Source organism: Sorex araneus, chromosome 1 (genome assembly GCF_027595985.1).
Source record: "Sorex araneus isolate mSorAra2 chromosome 1, mSorAra2.pri, whole genome shotgun sequence".
In the NCBI taxonomy this organism is placed as follows: Eukaryota; Metazoa; Chordata; class Mammalia; order Eulipotyphla; family Soricidae; genus Sorex; species Sorex araneus.
Window position 1 is genome coordinate 287,259,302 of NC_073302.1, and position 21,444 is coordinate 287,280,745.

The 21,444-nt window shown below is 41.9% G+C and overlaps 1 protein-coding gene across 2 annotated transcripts in view; it reads left to right on the forward strand.

Annotated features, from left to right (window-relative positions):
- The window catches only part of GPC6 (glypican 6), a 1,181,929-nt gene extending 1,162,023 nt beyond the window's left edge, over positions 1–19,906 (forward strand). For both annotated transcript variants that reach the window (XM_055119359.1, XM_055119366.1), the window contains 2 exons: positions 6,574–6,749; positions 15,227–19,906. In XM_055119359.1, the coding sequence (XP_054975334.1) occupies positions 6,574–6,749; positions 15,227–15,429 (379 nt within the window). In that variant the 3' untranslated portion in view covers positions 15,430–19,906. The remainder of the gene's footprint in view (positions 1–6,573; positions 6,750–15,226) is intronic.
- Positions 19,907–21,444: the final 1,538 nt, after the last annotated feature.

A 21,444-nucleotide genomic window follows, 5' to 3' on the forward strand; every position in this document is an offset into this window, starting at 1 on the left:
AAAGCTGGTAATTCATGAGGGAGTAGGAGGGAGTCAAAAAGGGACCTGCTTTTAAGGTTGAAGACACCTTATATCGTCCCTTGATGGAAGGGCCTCGGAAGCTTTGTGTCCTCTTAGAAAAGGGTACTCACCTAAGCACCTCCCAAAGGCCTCATCTCGACATCATTTTATGAGGTCTCAGGTTGTAAAGCTTTATATCTTAGAGGATTCCCCAGGTGGGAAGACAAATGCTTGGACAAAATGGTGGAAGGTTTCATTCTTGAACATGCTCTTGGAAAACAGAGGGTAATCCAAACAGTGAGGTGAGGCAATGACTAATGGTCCCCAGATGTCACCCACTGAACCCACCACAGCATGAAGCAGTTATAAACAGTGACCTCCCTGTGCGTCCTCATTTCTGGGCCTTCCCTGACCCTGGTCAATGTCCCCACCATCTCCCAGCCTCAGGACTGAGTATGTTTGTAGCCAGGTCCTCTTTCGTTTTTGGCGTCTCCCAGAACTTTGATGATGCACAAATAGGATGCTGTCGTGCCCCAAAGCTGGTGCGAAATCTAACAAAGAGAATGAAAGCGTGGGCTCAATGAGGCACACAGTCTCGCAGGACGTGACGTTTGTGAAGAGGCAGGCGCTGTGTGTGGGCCTGGGGGTCCTGGTGCTGAACCCTCCGGGCTGTCCTCTCGAAACATCTCTAGCTTTGCAGGAGAAAGCACGAGACCAGCAAAATGGCCATTTATTTTTCAACGGTGTTTTCCTTTCAAGTCTTCACCCTCTTGATAAGTCTCCCTTTGAACACAGCAAAAGGAGAAAAGGTTCCTGAGGAGACGGCGCATTGTTGTTTTTATTGTAAGTGGCCGAGCATCGGGAGGCACAGTGAGAGGCTGGGTTTCTTTGGCAGTCTCTTACCGTTCCAGGATGCTCAGACTCCCAGGGGAAGCATTCCCATGAAAGCGCGAGCAGTCAGCTTCTGACAAATGAGTCTCGGCAAGGCATGCACTGTTCATTGCATCTCAAAGAGACTAAGCCCTTCTCTGACTCAGCATCAGTACCACTCACTGCAATGACCTTTGTCCAAGATGTGACAGGGCCAGCTCCAGAACTGAAAGCCACTTTCTGCCCTCCTCCACCACTGCGGTCTGACAAGAGTAGCCTGCGCTTGCTGTGGTTTATGCCAGTGTGTTTTATTAACTCTGTAGAGCTCACAGACGCGAGCACGTCATCAGACGTCAGTAACAGTCAACCCAATGTTATGCTTTATATTTTCTAGTTTAGAAGTTACATTAGGAAAGCAATCTCAGGATCAAACAAGGATATATCGATATAACAGATTTATTGAAAGGCAGCACAGAAGTGGTGCTTTAATATAAAAATAAATAAGACTCTTGAACCTTAAAATTTTTATATTGAGACATTTTAAGTGTAGTATATATTGTGGAATTTTATGGCAAATAATTGGCAATGAACTCTGTGCGTTTTATTATACGTTATGTGGTGAACATTGTGAGGTGCATTTTGTTCACGTTATGGATGAATACGTGGAGCTTATTGTATCAGGGGGCCTTATCAGAAAATTTGATTTAAAATAGGGAAACTAGCTCACACACATGTATAAGATTAAAATGCCTGTAAAATGGCTGAAACATACAAGTGTCCTTGTGTGTTTCTCTTTTCTCTTTTGGAGGCTAATGTAGAGAACCTTTGGTTTCTAGAACTTGGAAAATGATCTGTGAGAGAGGAAGGTCTTCACATCTAAGTATGTTCAGCAAGAATAAATAGGAAGGACCAAGGAAAGGAAAGGAAGTCCTTGGGCTACCAGACACCAAGATTTCAGGCAGAAGAAGAATGCTAACACTAGCAAGAAGACGGGCATACAAGCCTACTGGGGCCTGTCTAATTGTTCTGGTTCCCCCAGAAGTCCCCCACTCTTAAACCTTCCATCTTAACCTGAGACCTCAAAGAGGAAATCTATGCACAATCTCCCCCATCTCACAGATTTCTTGCAGTTGGCTCAGACAATGGGAGGCAGCCAATGGGAGGCTCGGGGAATGGGAACAGAGAGCCAAGAAGGGATTTGAGAGATAAAGTGGCCATTCATCTCCTCTCTCCTTGACGTAGTTTGTTGGGAGTGACTGAGGCTCTGGGTCCTGTTCGGTGATTTGAGTTTTTGTGTTTATGGTCATCACACCATCCCTTTGGGCTCTTCTGCTGGTGTCATTGCTGGAGTTCTTTGCCCCGGGTGTATTTTAACAGTACCCACTACTTTGCACATAGACCGTAATTCAAACTTTATTTTCCCTTTACTGTGTTTTCCGGTTTCTGCCAGAGTAAAGACAAATAGAGCACCTCTGAGGGGATAAGACAAAGGTGCTGTGGTAAATACATCAGAGTTCGTGCTCTCTATTTTGGTGTGCCTTAAAGTTCTTTAAAATGGAAAATAATATATAAAAAAGAAGAAAAAGAAAGAGACCTTTTGGTGACTGGTACCCTACAAGTGCCTGGGTTTAAGCCCAAACTCACTCGTGGGGTGTGTAACTTTGTGTAATGCACAAACGCCCAACAGAACCAGCAGCTTTTCAAAAGAAGGGACACACACACACACACACACACACACACACACACACATACAAAGGGACAACTCACTAAAATCTGGGAATGTAGGAAGAAATAGAGGATTTACCTTGGTCTTTTCTTGAAACTTAAATTAAAAAGTAGATTGCAGGCAAGGAGAAAATGTGACCAGAACAGGCAAGCACAAAATGTACCAAGGAGCAGATTCTCCAAGGCAAAGAGGGTCTCTTAAAGGGTGGTTGTACCATAAGAAAAAAGAGAGATGACCAGAATATAAGGCATAAGATTTGTACAGTACCTATTAACATTTACCAGAATCTGGAAACAACTTGAATGCCCAAGAACAAATGAGTATATAAAGAAACTATGGTACATTCACACAATGGAGCACTATACAATTGCTAGGAAAAATGAAGTCATGACATTTGCTCATACATGGTGGCCATGAAGAATATTATGCTGAGTAAGTGAGTTGGAAGGAGAGGGACAGACATAGAATGATTGCACCTATTTGTGGGCCATAAAAAATGCATAGTATGAGAATAATATCCAAAAACAATAGAAATGAGAGCAAGGAGGACTGGTCCATGGTAGAAAATGTGCCACAAAGCTGGGGAGTGTGCAGTTAAGACAGAGGCGGGCCCACTACGGCAATGATAATTGGAAATTATCACTCTGGAAAAAAATACTGATGGCTGAAAGGAGGTAAAGTTATGTTTATGATAACCCTTCAGTGCCTGTATTGCAAGCCACAGTGCCTAAAAGGAAGTAGAAAGAAAGAGAGAAGGGGAAGGAGGCGGGGGAGAAGAAACATGTCTACCATAGAGGCAGGCTGGGGGAATAGGAGGGAAACAGGGGACATTGATGGTGGAAAATGTACACTGGTGAAAGGATGGCTATTGGAATATTATATGACTAAAACACTGCTACTGACAATTTTGTAACTGTGTATCCCACAATAACTCAATAAAAGTAGATCTGAGCTATAAAATAAGAATGGCAGTTTATAAGTTACTAGGCAGTGTGGCTCTGAGACTGGTAGTTTGGGCAGGTGGCTCTGAGACTGGTCTGTCTGGACCAACGGAGGGGCAGAGGCAAGAGGAAAAAGAGAAGGGATCCACCCAGTCATGGGAATGGCACTACAGCTTTGTGTCTAAGTGGTAAGGATTATGCACAGAGAGGTGGAAAGAGCTCTATGCCCAAATTTTAACCACCAATTAATAATAAAATTATTTTTAAATTGGGTTAAAAATATGATTTCTAGGTTTTCTGAACAACTGAGTGCCTGATGCATGAAAGGAGCTTACCCTGGCATTTATTAAGAGCTCAATAGACATACTAGATATTATCACCCCAAATTTTTATACTGGGATGAAAATGATCAATGCAGTATTTTATAAAAAAAATGGAGTCACATGCTCAGGATGCACTAGGAATAAAAGAGGAGGTCAGGTAAGTCACAGAGAAGTGATTTATATGCCTTGAGTTTGCAGAACTGACAATTCTGACATGTTACTTCACATCAGTACAGAACTGTGTGGCTGGCACACATCAAAAAGAACAAGAACAACTGGCATTACTGTGGATGCAGTGAAAAAGGAACCTTCATTCAGTGTTGATGGGAATGTGGACTAGTCTAGCCCTTCTGGAAATCAATTTGAATATTCTTCAAAAAATAAAACTAGAAATTTAGCTTCCACTTGACCCAGCAATTCCACTTCTTGAAATATACCCCAGTGGTCCAAAAGCAAAATGAAGATATTTACACACCCTGTATTCACTATGTCACTATCCACAATAGCCAAAATCTGTAAACAACCCAAGTGCTCAAGAACAGACGAGTGACTAAAGAAACAGCAGTACATATACACAATGGAATATTACTTGTCTATAAGAAAAGACAAAATTATGAATTTTTCTGGCATATGTATGAATCTAGAGAATATCATGCTGAGGAAAGGTAGGCAGAGGTAGAGAGACCAACACAGAATGATCTCTCTCACATGCAGGTTATAAATAAACATAGTAGGGGAATAACAAATACCCCAAAGCAACAAAAACAAGTAAATGACAACTGGTCTTCAGTAAGAAGCATGATACTTTGGGTGCATGGGGAAATGTAGACAGGAAAGGGGTCACTACAACAGTGGAGATTGGAGGCGGGATGTGTTCATCTAGGAGGAAGAGAGAAGGCTTAAAGGGATAAAGGCTTATGCATAGAACCCTTTTGGCGACAGCACTACAAACCACAGTGTGAAAAGCTGTAATTAAAAAGTGACTTTCAAGGAAGATTAGTGTAGGGTTGGAAGCCTGCCTCAAGTGCTGGGACAATTGGGATAGAGAAGGGACAATTATAACAAAGATAGTTGGACATGATCACTCTGGATAGGGACTGCATGCTGAAAGTAGGTAAAGGACCAAATATAATAACCTCTCAGTATCTGTGTTGCAGACCATAGTGCCCAGAAGGGGAGAGAGAGAGAGAGAGAGAAGGAGAGAAGGAAAGTCCCTGCCATAGAGCTATAGAGGCAGATGGGGGAGGGAGGGGTGGCAGTAGGAAAACTGGGGTCATTGGTGGTAGCTTTCCACACGCTCAGGCTGAGCCTCACGCATGAGTGAACATATTCCTGGACCACGTGGCCAACACATCATCATAAAGGGAAATATATATATACGTATACATATATATGCCTCATATATATACATACATATATATATATGCCTCTCAGAGAGCTCGGCAAGTTACCGAGAATATCCCACCCGCACGGAAGAGCCTGGCAAGCTCTCCGTGGCATATTTGATATGCCAAATACAGTAACAATAACAGGTCTCATTCCCCTGATCCTGAAAAGAGCCTTCAATCGTTGGGAAAAACAAGTAAGGAGAGGCTGCTAAAATCTCAGGGCTGGTACGAATGGAGACATTACTGGCCCCCACTCAATTAAATCGATAAACAATGGGATAACAGTGATACAGTGATAGTCATCATAATTCTTACTACTACTAAAGTTTATGCATACAAGATTCCAGCCTCACACTTCCTCCAATGTACACTTTCCTCCAAAATCTCTATCCACAAAAGACATTTGCACTCCTGTGTTCATTGCACCACTATTCACGATAGCCCAAATCTGGGTGCAACAACACCAGCGTCTCAGACAAATGACTAGATAAAGAAACTGGCATTTCTTTATCACACACAATGGAATGCTACTAGATTATGAGGAAAAAATGAAATAATTCAATTTTCAGTTAAGGAGCTATCACTGGAGGGAATCCTGCTGAACAAAGCAGCCAGTAGGAGAGAGACAGGCACAGAATGATCTCTTGCATATGTGGGATATAAAGAAACACAAAAGGGGCTGGAGCAATAGCACAGTGGGCAGGGTGTTTGCATTTGCCTTACATGCGGCCGATCCAGCATCCCATATGGTCCCACAAGCACCGCCAGGAGCAATTCCTGAGTACAGAGCCAGGAGTAGCCCCTGAGCATTGCCAGGTGTGACCCAAAAAGAAAAACAAACAAATAAACAAATAAAAAAGCACAATTAGGGAATAATACATATCCCAAAGCAACAGAATCTGTGAACTGGACTACAGAACCGAACTCACAAGGGTAGCAAGACACAAGTTCATTTTCTAGCTAGCAAAATTCATTGGAGAACTTAGCTGCCTGTACCAAACTCTAACATTTGGGGTGGAGGGAGTAGGAGAAGTTCTTTTTGAATAACAAGTTCTATAAATCCCCAACCGAGTGTTCATTTTTAGATAAACCTACCAAGAAATACAATACCTTTGTAAGATGAAAAAGAAATATACTCTGAAGCCATTTTAGCCATATCTCCCTTGAGAAAATCAATTCTTTGTTTTCACTGTTTTTTTTTTTTTACAGAAGCCAAGTCTAATGTTTGCTGCTATTTTGTCTTCCCACTAGAAAGAACAAGGACGACATTGCCTCTGAGTTCCCCCTTCCTCACCCGATCTGCTCTCTCCCTCTCTACCATGCAGGTACTTGCCTGAGATCATGAACGATGGACTGACCAACCAAATCAACAATCCTGAGGTGGACGTGGACATCACCCGCCCTGACACCTTCATCAGGCAGCAGATCATGGCTCTGCGCGTGATGTCCAACAAACTGAAGAATGCGTACAATGGCAACGATGTCAACTTCCAGGACACAAGTAAGAAAACCTAATCAGTAGCTGTAGCCTCCGTAATCAAAAGTGGATGTTCACAGAAATGTGAGCGGATGCTTGATCTTAAGGGTGCGAACTGCCACCTCTTCGTGGGTGGGTTTCATTATCTTAAGGGTGTGAACTGCCACCTCTCCGTGGGTGGGTTTCACTTTGCAATTTTAGCTGATGGTGTATCGCCAACCTAGGGTGTGATTGTACTGGAGACTTCACCTGAAAACAGTGCATGTCTACAGTCCATTGAGCAGTAACAGGTATTGGGGAGAGTCTGAACCACTTATGCTGGAGTTTGGGGTGATGGGCTAGTTGCCATGTAGCAGTGGGGGGGGGTCTGAAGAATTCCTTCAAAGAGAGGGGTCTCTTCTTCCAAACTCATGTCCCTGGATTATCATCACTGGAGAAGATCCAGGGTCTCAGGTTTGGAGATCTGGAGATATTTCAAATCTATCTCAACTCAATGCCAAATTTATGCTATATTTCAGAGACATACTTGTTAATGTTAACTTAACCAGGGCTTCTCATCCCCCCAGGCCTCTCTCTATTCCTGCCTTTCACATATCTGAGTATATTTATAAAATAAGTCTCTCTTTTTTTGTCCCCACATCTGATCAGTGGGTGTGTACCATCTCAGTAGCCCTCTCCCTTTCATCAGTCAGAATTATTACAATATGACACATGTTGGATTTTTTTTTGTTTGAGGGCCACACCCAATGGTGCTCAGGGCTTACTCGTGGCTCTGCACTCAGGGATCACTTCTGGTAACCTCGGGGGACCCTAGGGAGTGCCAGGAATCAAACCTGGGTCGCCCCATCTTCATAATCATCATCATCATCATCATCATCATCATCATCATCATTTCTCGAGTGGTCTCAGTAACGTCTCCATTTGTCCTAGCCCTGAGATTTTTAGAAGCCTCTCTTTACTTGTCTTTTCCAATGGTGCTGCATTAGAGGCTCTTTCAGGGTTGGGGGAATGAGACCCATCATTGTTACTGGTTTTGGCATATTAATACGCCACAGGGAGTTTTCGAGGGTCTCCCATGGGGGTAGGAAACTCTCGGTAGCTTGCCACATTCTCACAGGTAGTTCTCCCTCTGGGTCGGTCCCATGGAAAGAAAATTCCTTATTCAATGTATGAAAGCAAATTCCTTACTCAATGTATGACCTCTCAGCCTCAGTTACATGTAGTATTTTTGTCCTCTTAAGATCCTTGTACCATCTTTGGGGCTGGAGAGATAGCACAGCGGGTAGGGCGTTTGTCTTGCACGCAGCCGACCCGGGTTCAAATCCCAGCATCCCATATGGTCCCCTGAGCACGGCCAGGGGTAATTCCTGAGTGCAGAGCCAGGAGTAACCCCTGTGCATCGCCAGGTGTGACCCAAAAAGCAAAAAAAAAAAAAAAGATCTTTGTACCATCTTTACACAGAGCATTATACCTTACTTTTTTACATATTCTCCAAAAATATCCTTTTTAATATTAATTTAGATATTCGATATGCCAAATACAGTAACAATAACAGATCTCATTCCCCTGACCCTGAAAGAATTTCCAATATGGCACTGCTTGGAAGGATGTGTATGGAGAGACTGCTAAAATCTCGGGGCTGGGACGAATGGAGATGTTACTGGCACCCGCTCGAGCAAATCAATGAACAACGGGATGACAGTGATACAGTGATACAGTGATTTACTATTTACTTCTTTAAAGAATATTATACCATACTTTTTCCCCTCCAGAAACATTGTGTATCTTTAATTTTGTGTCAGACTTGCCCAGTCTGCAAAATTGGTAACAATACTTTGGCAGAACTCTCACAAACCAGAGGACACTAAATCACAGTTGATCTTAAGAAAGTGTTTCAGTAGAAATGACATCTGCACCTATATGTTCATTGCAGCACTGTTCACAATAGCCAGAATCTGGAAACAATCCAAGTGCCCGAGAACAGATGACTGGTTAAAGAAACTTGGGTACATCTTCACAATGGAACACTATGCAGCTGTTAGGAGAGATGAAGTCATGAAATTTGCTTATAAGTGAACGGTCATGGAGAATATAATTCTAAGTGAAATGAGTCAGAAAGAGAGGGACAAACATAGAAGGGCAGCACTCATATATGGAATATAAAATAACATAATATGAGACTGACACCCAAGGACAGAAGAAACAAGGGCCAGGAAGATTGTTCCATGGTTGGAAGCCTGCCTCATGAGCTGGGGGAGAAGGCAGCTGGAATAGAGAAGGGATCACTAAGTCAATGATGGTTAGAGGGATCGCTCAGGAAGGGAGATGTATGCTGAAAGTAGATAAAGGACCAAACATGACAGCCACTCAGTATCTGTATTACAAACCATAATGCCTAAAAGTCAAGAGAGAATAAGAAGGAAAATGTCTGTCATAGAAGCAGAGGGAGGGGCATAAGGTGGGGGATAACTCTGGGACATTAATGGTGGAGAATGTGCACTGGTGGAGGAACAGGTGTTCGGTCATTGTATGACTGAAACTCAAACATGGAAGCTTTGTAACTGTATCTCATAGTGATTCAATTTTTAAAAAGTAAAAAAAAAGAAAAAAGAAATAATTTCAGTAAATAACATTCCATTTATCTAATAAAAATGGTTTTCATCTGCAAGTTCATCCACTCAAGCAACAAAGCAGCATTTTTTCTTTCTTATTTCCCCATCAAGTATTTCTCATTTCCCCACCTGCAGAGTGGGGACACTGCCCTAAATCTGGGACCCCTCCACTGTCCCAGATGCCTAAAGAAGGTCACTCACTCCAACAGCACCAGGCTGAAATCCCTACTTTATCACTGTTGAATTGAGAGTCACAAACAAATTGCATAAGGCTCATGATTCTTTTCAATGAAAATGGGGATTATTCCTGCCTCGTGGGTTGTGGAGAGACTCCACTGGGGCCATCGGTGAAGAAGCCAAGATAATACCTGGCGTGCTGTAGATCAAGATAACACCTGGCGTGCTATAGACTCCCCACCATTAGTCCCCTCTGTCCAGTTATACACACACAGGAAGCATTAACATTTGTCTCTGAGACATAGAGGAAACAGTAAAATGCTGGTGCAACTTTACATTTGACAGTTTTATTAAAGATCACAAAATACCAGCAATGATTTGAAAGGCGATTAAGTGAACTTTGTAGGAAACTAACTACATTTAAGTTCTTTCTCTAATTGGGTTCAAGAGGCTTAACCATAGAGGCAAGTTTTGGGTTTTCTGGTGTTTGGGTGACCTTTTACATGTGTCCTTATGGAGAGCGTTCTCTATAAAATATTTCTTTAACATAAAAATGGGTTGGTCAATGATTCCATAATTTGTTGGGGGAGGGGGAAAGAGTTTGTGTGCTTGAGTTAATGAGACAGAAAGAAACAAATTAAGTCACCTAAATCCTTTGCCATCATCTTCCCAAGCTTTCCCCTATAGAAAATGTTAGCGTTTTGCTCTATTTTAAGTGACTCATTTAATACCTGAGTACAGGCTAATTATTAACCAGTAGGCTAGCATTCTTCAACTTTTTTACATCTTCAGTCCAGCTTCTGCAGGGATCAAACGTAGGTATGCCACGTGCAAGGCAAATGCCCTATAGACTATATTCAAGCCCTTGATAAAATTTTCTTTTGTATATTATTTCCTTCTTTGATCTTGCTACTTTAACCATTCTATCTCTATCTGTGATTTTTGTCATTCTGATTAGGATGTGTTTGGGAGTATTTTTATGCAGGTTTCTCTTTTTTTCCCTTTGTGAACAAAATTTTAGTGTTGAACCCAATAACACTTTAATTTTTTTTCTTTTATTTTTTAATGAATCACCATGGGGTACAGTTACAGACTTACAAATTTTGTGCTTATGTTTCAGTCATACAATGATTGAGTGCCCATTCCTCCACCAGTGCCCTTCACCATCAATGCTCCCATCCCCCATCCCCCCCGCCCTCCTCCCCTCTGCTTCTGTGACAGGCACATTCCCTTTTACTCTCTCTCTCCTTTAGGGTGTTGTGGTCCATACAGGTTTCTTTTAGCAGGTACCCTTTAGGCTTCCTGGATCTGGGTGCCAGCACTCTCCTGCTCTGGGAACTTCTCTGCAATGTCAGTGACTGTTGCTTCTTCATCAGGGTGCCTTCCTGGCCCTCTGGGGCCCTGATAATTCTTATATTGTTGCTCTTGAATTCATCCCAAAGTTTTCTTGTCAGCTGTTCATTTACTTTTAAACATGTTTCCATCTTCTGCTCTTGTCTGATGGTTTTCTACACTTCATCTTGGAGCTCACCATTCTGTCCTCAGCAGCCTGTAGAAAATGTCACTCTCTGCACTCATTTGTGGAGTATAAAATAACATCACATGAGGCTGACACCCAAGGACAGTAGATACAAGGGCCAGAGGGATTGCCCCATAGCTGGAAGACTGCTTCATGAGCAGAGGGGAGAAGGCAGATGGAATAGAGAAGGGATCACTAAGAAAATAATGGCTGGAGGAACCAGTTGGGATGGGAGATGCATGCCGAAAGTAGATAATGGACCAAACATGATGACCTCTCAGTGTCTGTGTTGCAAGCCATAATGCCCAAAAGTAGAGAGAGAGTATGGGGAATATTGTCTGCCATGGAGGCAGGGGGAGGGTGGGAAATGGGGGGTATACCCGGGATATTGGTGGTGGGGAATGTGCACTGGTGGAGGAATGGGTGTTTGATCATTTGTGAGATTGTAACCAAAACATGAAAGCTTGTAACTATCTCATGGTGATTCAATAATTTTTTTTTAATTTTTTAAAAAGAAAATGTCACTCTGCTGCTGAGGCCTTCCAAAGAGCTTCACCTGCCAAGTTTCATTTCACCTTCCAAGTTCCCCAGCTCTGTCATTTCTGTTTGTAGTTTCCTCATTTCTGCTCCTGTGTCCTCTTGCATCTTATTGGTGGTCCATTCCATTGTTTCGTCGAGCTCTTCTTACATCCCCAACAATTCCTCTCCAAATTCCTTATCAGAGAGGTTCTATAGCTCACTATTACTGGTTGAGTCTCCTGGGCTAGCGTCTTCACGCAGTACACATGGTGGGGTTCTGCGTTGCCTGCCCCACGTGACACTTGCAGTCTGGAGTTGATTCTTATGAGTTTCTATGTGACTAGGTGACTACAGTTAGGGTGTCTTTGTATGGTGGCAGTGAGTTACTATAGTTAGGGGGTCTCTGTATGCTGGCAGTGAGCTATGGAGAGATGAAGGCATCACGGCCACCCTGGCCTAGGGGGACCAGAGGGCAATCCTAAGTACCACATGAGCCCCTGATTCCGGCTCCTGCTGGCTCACCTCTGTGTCCTGGACCAGGGCAGATCAGGGCCAAGAGGGGTGGCTAGTGCCTTTCCCTTCCTTTTCCTTTTTCGCAGGCAGGAATCATCCTTGCCTGGCGAAGACAAGATGGCGCTCTTGGGTACCAAGCCAGCCCCAGTGACAGCTGATGCTGGGCGCTCCTTAGTTTCTCTTGATAAAAATCTCAGCTGGAGAATGACCATGAGAAAGAATAATTCAAGATATCTACGAATTAGTTGATATTGGCATTGCTTCTCTTTTCCTCTCTAACCTACGGAGGTTATATACATGTCAATCTGCAGTTTAAGAAATGCCCTGAGGAGAGATATTGCTCTTTTTCCCTTTAAAGGGGAATAAAAATCAGCATTGCTTCGCTCTAACCTTAGCACTAAATTTGGCTCTATTTTAGGACAGTGTCTGGCACACAAACCATTATCACATCATGTAGCTATCATCACCTTTATTGCTTTTGACATTTTTCAAAAGTGCCCCTTACGTATCTGTATTTGTGGTTCCTTTTCAGAAAGATAGGGCCATTATTTTTCACAGCTGGAATCTCCTGTCATTATTTGCTTACCACATTTCTAATATTCTGAATCTCTTCAATAATATCTTTGCAAAGGTTATGTTACTTCTTATTCATAATGGCCATGTTTAGAATAATTCCCTTAGCAATCCTGATATCTCTAAATTTAATTAATGGGCATTTTCCTCCTTGTAAAGGCCACTAAAGATAAATCAGAGAAAATGTTAAGAACCTGCATAGTGTATCAAGTGATCTTATCTGATATTTAGATATTCTTTTTAAAAAAAGTAATAATTGTGCTAAATTGTGCCTGGCTCATTCAGGACAACATAAGAATAGTCCCTTTATTACCTAGACCTCCACATCTTGACCTGTAGCAATAACCAGCCAAAATGGCTCCAGTTTTCAGCAGTAGCTCAACTAGCGCAGTTCCATTTTCAGGCCAGCATGTGGTGTATACTAGGGCTCTTAGATAAAACCAGTGAGGGGCCAGACTGATAATAGACGGGTAGGGCATTTGCCTTGCACATGGCTGACCCAGGTTCAATCCCCAGCACTACATATGGTCTCCCCCAAGCTCACCAGGAGTGATCCCTGAGCACTGCCAGGTGTGGCCCCCAAAATGAACACCAAACAAACAAACCATTGGGTAAGCCAGGGAAAGAGCAGATGTCCTTACCTGCTTCCCATTTTCCTGAGTCATCCCAGCAACATTATTTTACTGATACCCTCAAGCAAGTCTATAAAAAAGATTATGACTCTTCTCATTTTTCCAATGGATGAAGGAGCACCTCCTGAGGCTAATTTACCTTAATCCCATTAAATAAAAAGTGACATCTTAAAATCCAGGTCATCACTGATGTCAGAATCCTATTTCTTTTCCACCAGGCATCATTCATTGACAGCACGAAGTTTGGTGTTCTTTCCATTGGGGGGGCGGGGGAGGCGTGGCAGGGGTTGTCTTCACACATACTCTGCAAGGTAAATATTACCGTCTGTATAAATGAGAAACTCTGCAAGAGTTGAGCAAAACTACCGAAGCACATTTCTTCATGAAGCAAATATTTATTGTGCAACTACTGTATGCCGGGACCACTGAAGACAAGAGTAATACAGGCACGAATAGTAGAAAATAAAGTCTCAGCTCTCAAAAATTTACCTTCTGATGGAGGAGCCAAAAGACCACCAGACAAGTCACAGATACAGTAGCCAGTGGTCATAAGAGCTTCCACAAAGCTGGGGGCTGCTGATACCCCCTCTGAGACTCTGGTCTGAGATGCAATTTTGGAAAGAAAAGGGAATGATGCAGTGATCTGTGAAGCTAGGATAGTCCCCCAAGTCAAATGGGCAAGCAAGAAGATGCCATACTGAGATGGACAGGTACCTGGGCACTGGTTTTATGCAAATAATGGCGAACTTTTTTCTGCATGAGCCAGTTTTTATATGCACTCAGCTTTGGAGGCCACACATGGATAGAGAGTTAGACTTTACATAAGTGAGTGGGTATGGCTATGTTCAATAGAGCCAAGTGAAGTCCATCCTTGTTCTTAGGAGAACAGTGTAAGGGGGAAGCAGCGAATAGTAATAATAATATGTGCATCCATAGCTGTGGGTTGCTGTTCCTTTGAGTTCCAACTTGTATGGTGGGTATTTTCAATACCATCCTTTTAGGGATGTAACTCAGTGGCAGAGCTTACGCAGCTAGGAATGTTGAGGAACAGTTTTTCCCCCATGGTACCCAGAAACACTGTGCACTGGGTCCAGGCAGACGTAGGGTGAAGGGTGACGGGCGTGCAGAGAAGCATCCTCTGGGAGCAGCTGATGGCGGCTCACTTTATTGCCAAATACACACATATTTTATAGAGGGTCTCGTCTTACAGGAAGGTCCGATCACATAAAGTTTCGCATTATTGGTCTATTGCCTTTTCTTCTCTGCTATGCCCGGGTCCAATCCCACTCAAGGCTAGATGCTGCGGTTAGGATGACATGCTAAGCATACATGGCAGTTTCTGGGTCTTTGACGCATGTGACTAGGAGGGTGAGTGAGGCTCGAGGCGGCTGAACACCCGATGCTGACACCCTGTTCTACTAACTTTGCCCAGTTACTCGGCCATGCGAGACTTCCTTTCTGGGCCAATTTCCAAGGTCGTGTTTCATCTGCTCCACATAGGAAGACCTTGGTTTGATCTGTGGCACCAAGTTTGCTTAATCTCTGAAACCCTTTATAAAAAAAAAAAACAAAACAAAACATGAGATCAGCTGGGAATAATGGCAATGAGTAGCGAAAAGGAACTTAGAATTTCTCCAAGCAACTTCAACATGGGTGAAACACAAAACGCCCTTTTGACACCAGCCGGATAGGTGTGGCCTCACCAGAGGGTCTGAGAAGTTTTGTTTCCTAGGTTAGGGTAACTCCAGTTGTTAACTAAAACCATCTTTCCCACATCTGCTTCCCTTCAGTCCACCGGCGCATCCACTGATTAAAAATAAATTCTTGGGGCAGGGCGGAGGGGTCCTGGGGCAGAAAGCTGGCCCCTTCTGCCACCGGAGGCGAATCTGCAGTGTCCCTCCCTACCCAGGTGTGGTCTAATTTTTCTCTTTCTCCATCTGTCTCCCCCACCCCCAGGTGATGAATCCAGCGGCTCCGGCAGCGGCAGCGGGTGCATGGATGACGTGTGTCCCACCGAGTTTGAGTTCGTCACCACCGAGGCCCCTGCAGTGGATCCTGGCCGGAGAGAAGTGGACTCCTCCGCTGCCCGGCTGGGTCTCTCTTGGCTCTCAGGCTTTCTCGTCTGCGCGGTCTTGACACTGCAGAGACTGGGCAGATAATCCTGGGTCTCGGGTCCCACGAAACTGCGTCTTAGCTCTCTGAACAGCCAACTCACTTCTTTTCTTACTCTTGGCCAATGGGACCATGCCACCGCAGCGGAGCGTTTTCTATGAGAAGAGGGCAGTGCTGCACTCTGCCTCCCTTTTTGTTTTCCCAAAGAGTACCGGGTGCCAGACTGGACTGCTTCCTCTCTCCTTCAGCTCTCTGTGGGGACCTTGTTTATTCTAGAGAATTCTTACTCAAACCTTTTCGTACCAGGAGATTTTCTTACCTTCATTTGCTTTTATGCTGCAGAAGTAAAGGAATCTCACGTTGTGAGTTTTTTCTCCCCCGTTTAAAAAAAAAAAAAAAGCATAGGAAGAACATAATTTTCCTTGCAAAATCGGGCCAAACCCCAAGACAACTGCATTTTCAACAAAGAAGCAAACAAGAAAATACCATAGCTTGGGCCAGCAACTTCCCTTATAGGCTTTTTGGGGGGCTTTTTTTTTTTTTGGCTTTTATCGTTTTGGTTTTGTTTCTTGTAACAAATAGAGTTTACTAATGCTTATATAGGGAGAAAGCTTGAGACTTTTATTTTTAATGTAGTGAAAATAGCTCTTGTCTTGGAGGTACCGTCTCGCACTCTCCGTCTTGCACTCTAACTACACAAAACCAAACTGATTTGGGGGTACTGATGATCAAATTAGAATTCCATCTTGAATCTGAAAGCGAAAAATTGCCACCATTCAGCACCTCTCTAACACAGCCCAGTTTCAGTTTTAGAATTGGCACCATTTTTCTGAATTCTTGGCATGTCTGTCCACTGGATCCAATTGGCACCACTTCTTCCTTCTGCTTCAGTTACTAGTGGAGACCCCTCACAACACCCATCTCCAGTGGGGGGATAAAGACAGCAGTCTTCCACCATTCTATCGCTTTGCTTTTGGCCACAAATTTGACCTTAGTTCAGTGTCTCTGCCCCTGGGCTCATGCCCCTCCCCAGGTAAAAGTTCTTCCAATGAACTGCTAAGCAATTCAATCCACGAGTGAGTTTTCTTTTTTCTAACTTTTTGGCTTTGTGTCAATTGGTTTCAGCATCCCAAGGGCATTCTCTTCCAAAAGAACTCACAACAACAAAAGTAAGACAAAAAAAAATTATATATATAGTATTGACATGGAGATTTGTTTCACTTTTTTAGTCTTAGTATGATCATCTATTTTTATATCTATATATAAATATATATAAATCACAGATTTTAACTTCTTAATTCCAAGCTCAGGGTTGACACACCTTTGTAATGAAAATGTTTTGTCAACCAGCTCTTCTTGTTTTGTGCTGCTCAGAGAAATGAGTCCCCCGGGATCTGTGAGCACCAAGAATCAAGAAAGAGAACTTTTTACGTATCTAACTGTCCATTTAGTAAAAGTTTGCCAGGGCACACCCCTTTTGTCATGAGCGTGCTTTGGCCTGGGTGCCCCAGACTGGATCGAGCTCATGGGGAGAGCCAGGAGGGTGCAGGATTTCCCTGGTGATGGAAACCGTGTGCATAAAGAGCATGTTCTCCATGAGCCACCATTGTTTTGATGTACACCGCTTTCAGACGAGGATCCCTGCTTGGCATGTGGATGTATGACCCAACTCAAGAGGCCGAGGGAGAGCCACAGCCTAAGCCATCTGCCATGTGTGTCAACGCTGGGCCTCAGCTTGCCCTGGCAGAGAGAAGCAAAATAAACCAAACTGGGGCTTTGTGAATACCGTTGGCGATCCATGTGTGTCTTGGTTTTTCCGATGCATCTGGGGTTGGGAGAGGTAATGTTTCAAGACACCATAAGTATGCTGGTCACATTTTAATTCACCCATTGACAGTAAGGACACGTAAATGGTATTTTTCGATCTCTGCCCTCATGGCAATTATAATTAGTTATTGATTTAGTCATCACTTTTAAGTAGAACACATGCGGCACACTAGTATTAAGTATATTTGAGCACTTTTGCAAAACTGAAAAGTATTTAGAAGCATCTATTGCTGTTTTACGCCTAATGAAATATGAAATATAGGATTCCAAGAGACTTTGTGGCATCTTTTTGTTTAGATCTTTATGAGATTAACACTTGATCTAATTCACCATTATATGTGGCTAGAAAAGCATCCATTTCACAGCCAAACTTTGACTTCCAATGACATGTTAGACCTCTCTACCAAGGCTCAGTCATTTCTCTTTCCCATTGTATACTCAGAAATCAGTATTGTCTTTTCTTCGATAAGGTGCAATACAAATTCGATCAACCTTCATTTTCTAGGATATTTGATAATGACTTTCTTAATGGCTTTAGACTCCAAACCTTTTCATTCAAAATATTTCTGCATTGCCTTCTGTGAAAAGAGAATGAATTCCTTTTGCCCCCGTGCTTTGACCCCAGAAAAGTTTTATGCATGTGTATGAATACACGCCTTATAAATTAGAATGAACCCAAGTTTCATTCATACGAAAAGCAGATGACTTAGAAGCGCCTGCATTCCCCATAGTCTCCGTGTGGAGGGTCAGCGATCCATAGGAAATGAAACAACTCTTAGTTCATGTCGCCAGATCATTAGCCAACCTGCATGAACGTGGTCAAGGCTTTACTCAAATCACAGTTCCTCGTTCTCATCTTCTCCTGCATCATATAATTTTCAGACCAATTTCACATGGGAATTTTTGTTCTGCCCTAATGGAATTGGTGTCATCCAATTACCCTCTTCCAGTAAGTCTTGTGAAATATCTCCCCACTCCCTCCCCGACCCCACCAAATTGTTCCCTCTCATTTCAGCATAGTGAGAGGGGATATGATAATGCTCCATCATTTTTCCAGATCTGCCCTCATTTGCTTGGATGTCCCCTAAATTCTGCGATCACATCTTACCCTCTGTTTTGAATAGAGAGGAATGGGCTCACAGATTTAAAATCAGACCCTAGAAATTGTCGGGTGATGCTCATAATTGCAAACACTTAGCTTATTGAAGTGCCTCTATTTACATGTTCTTTAGTTATAATATGTATTTTTCTAACAGAAATACACGTCTGTAATTGGTGTATATTATACTTTGTATATGTTCTAACAAGAGCTAATCAGAGGCTAAAGTCTTTAGCAGAGAAGAATGAATTGCAAATTCAGGAATTAGAGACAGCCAAGGCTACCTTTTATCATTTTTTTAAAAAAGTCACATTGGTACTTTGGTATAACAATGGTAGCACTAGTAATCTGACCCCCTTACAATGGCTTATCCGAATAAGTAACTTTTATTATGTGCTTTAAGTGTAAGGGATAGAAACTAGTATTTTGCCTACATGGAAAAACACTGATTCATTGACAAACAGTAGTAATCATTACAACAACATTCTGCATAAATCAAGCACATTGAAAATATTACTGGATGCAAGATCCTGATGTTTAATTTATATTCCCTGCTGCAGACATTAGACTGCCTGAATTCTTTAGCCATTACACACATGTTTTGGCTATACCCTAAACACCAACTGAAGTTCCCAGGGAGAATACAAACTTAGCAAATTCCTGAGTTGTGATTCCTTTATAACTTCTCTTTGCAAAGGCATATTGCCCAGTGGGGTTTGATTAAAAGTAGAAAGAAATGTTAGTAAGTGCAAGTTTTGACTTCTCCCAAACTTGCCCAAATTCAATCATTTTCATTTACTTAACCACACTAACAGATCTGACTTTGAACTTAAAAGTGGGGGAAGGAGGTGGCTTAGCTTCACCAACAGAAGAGTAAAGGAGACCATGACTCACAAATTTGCAATATGTTCTTCCTTGGTGGAAACATTAGCTAGTGTTTGTTTTAGGCCAAGTTATACACATAGATTGTTGATTTGTGTGCATTCTCGAGCCTTGTTATACCACAGTTGGCTACCACCAAGAACTCAGCTTAGGGTGAGGACATTTGAACCTCATTCAAAGTTGACTAGTTGCTGGAATTTTCAACATGGCCTTTTAATGAGGTACTTCCATGAAACAGTTCTTAAAGATGGCTTAGTGGCAAGGTCTCCGTGTGAATATGCATACTCTATAAACAGAACAAATGTGTGCACCAATCAAACCTAAAATTTTATGTGACTGTCAAATGAATATTATTTGGGTTAAGGTTTTTCATTTCTGATTTGGATAGAAAATTGCTATTAATCTTGTATTAAAAATAGTTTTAAAAAATCTACCAGTGCCCTTTCTGTATCTTATTAATTATTGTCAAACTAAATTTCAGAACATTTGATTTTGGTTGTTTGTATGTTTGTTTTAGACCTTTTAAAAACTACATTATTAAAAGAAAGGAAAAAAAGAACAGAATCATAGCTAATATTGGTAACACATCAATACACCTGGCATTTGTAATTATCAACTTTTAGAAATTTAGATTATTTAGAGCTTTCTAAACATGTATTGAAAATACTATCTTCTTTTGTATTGGTTTTCTCTCTAAGATAAAATTTAATATCTTGGGATGTGATGTCAATGCTTTATAATTGCGGTCAGAAAAATAAGATAGTATGTGAATCAACTAACAGTTTCCACATTCATCAATAATTTTTACATCCTTTAAAGTTTTCATGCTCAGACATACATGCTAAATATTTTGTAATATGCTTAAAGATGCGTTTAGCAAATATTTATTATGCTCTTGCTGCCTTAAACATACTCCAGGTGCTGTGTTACTGGTTGTCAAAACTGCCAGGCGGAAATTTTTCATTATTTTCCTTTGTGAAACCTCGTCATTGCAAATATGTTGCTTATTTCAAGAATGATCTTTAGACCAACAGTGATCCCAAATTCAGCCTCTATATTCCCCATTCCAGCTCTCCTGGAATTAGGCAACATCCTAATTGCTTACTCATCAGACCCTCACAGCGAAGCCAATGACCCACCTGGGATCCCCCATTTTTTACCACCAAAACAGAATAGTGTTTAATAAATAACCCATAAAAAGTTATAAAGAATATTCAGTGTTTATAGACATTGTTATACTTTAGCTCGTATACCCACTGTCATCTTGCTTTCTATTGAGAAAGGGATTTTTACAAAACAACTAAAATAACTTTAGAATAATTTTATCTAGGAAACCAAAATATAATAAATATTATTTGGAAATAAGCAGAACCAATTTCGTGGGAAAGAAAAACACCTGGATGGATTTGGGAGGGAAAAAAATGAATAAAGCCACAAGCATTCTTATCAAAACATAGTCATATTCCTTTTAATTTATTCTTGAGTTAGATGGGTCAAATATACAAATTTTGTATTAAGTCAAAATATATAAGCAAAATAGATGCATAAAATAAGATGCACAGTATGACACTGACTTTCAAATAACCAATTTGTAAAATCAGAGCAATTAGACATAGAGGGTGATTTCACATCTTAAGAGCTAGAAAGATAGAACCCTCAATGAGTCTATTCTAATAGACATTCAAAGTTTATTTCATGAGGATACATTTCTGTTCCACAGACACACTGATTTGCTGATCAAGGGATGTGACCAAGCATATGTTATTGGCTTACAAACAGGGCAGACAGCAAAGCTGTCTCGCAAGTTGCCTGTTTCAGGAGTTCAAGTTCTTGCACACCTTGGAACATAAAGTAGAGCAAGATCGTGGAAACTTTACCCTGGGGAGAGCTTAGGTTCAGACAGAAACAAAAAGAAGCCCAACCAACCCACTGGATTCAAGGCACTCGGAAGGATTTTTACCAGGAATCAAGTCATCTTCTCTTCAGTAAGAACAAATGTTATGAACTTGTAAAGCAAAGGGGAAAAAATTGACCCGGGACAGAAAAGTCACCAATCTCTCCAAAGTTATGTAATCATAGTGTGCCAGACACCAACGGAGGTGCCAGGGCGAGACACCAACATTTTTTGACTCAGCCAACTTAGACCTCAGCAGGGAAGAAACAGATCTCAGGCAAGTAAGCATTATGCCAGGTGACCAGGAAATGGGATATGCCACGAGGAAAGAAAACAGGAAATGAGACCAAGACTAAGAAG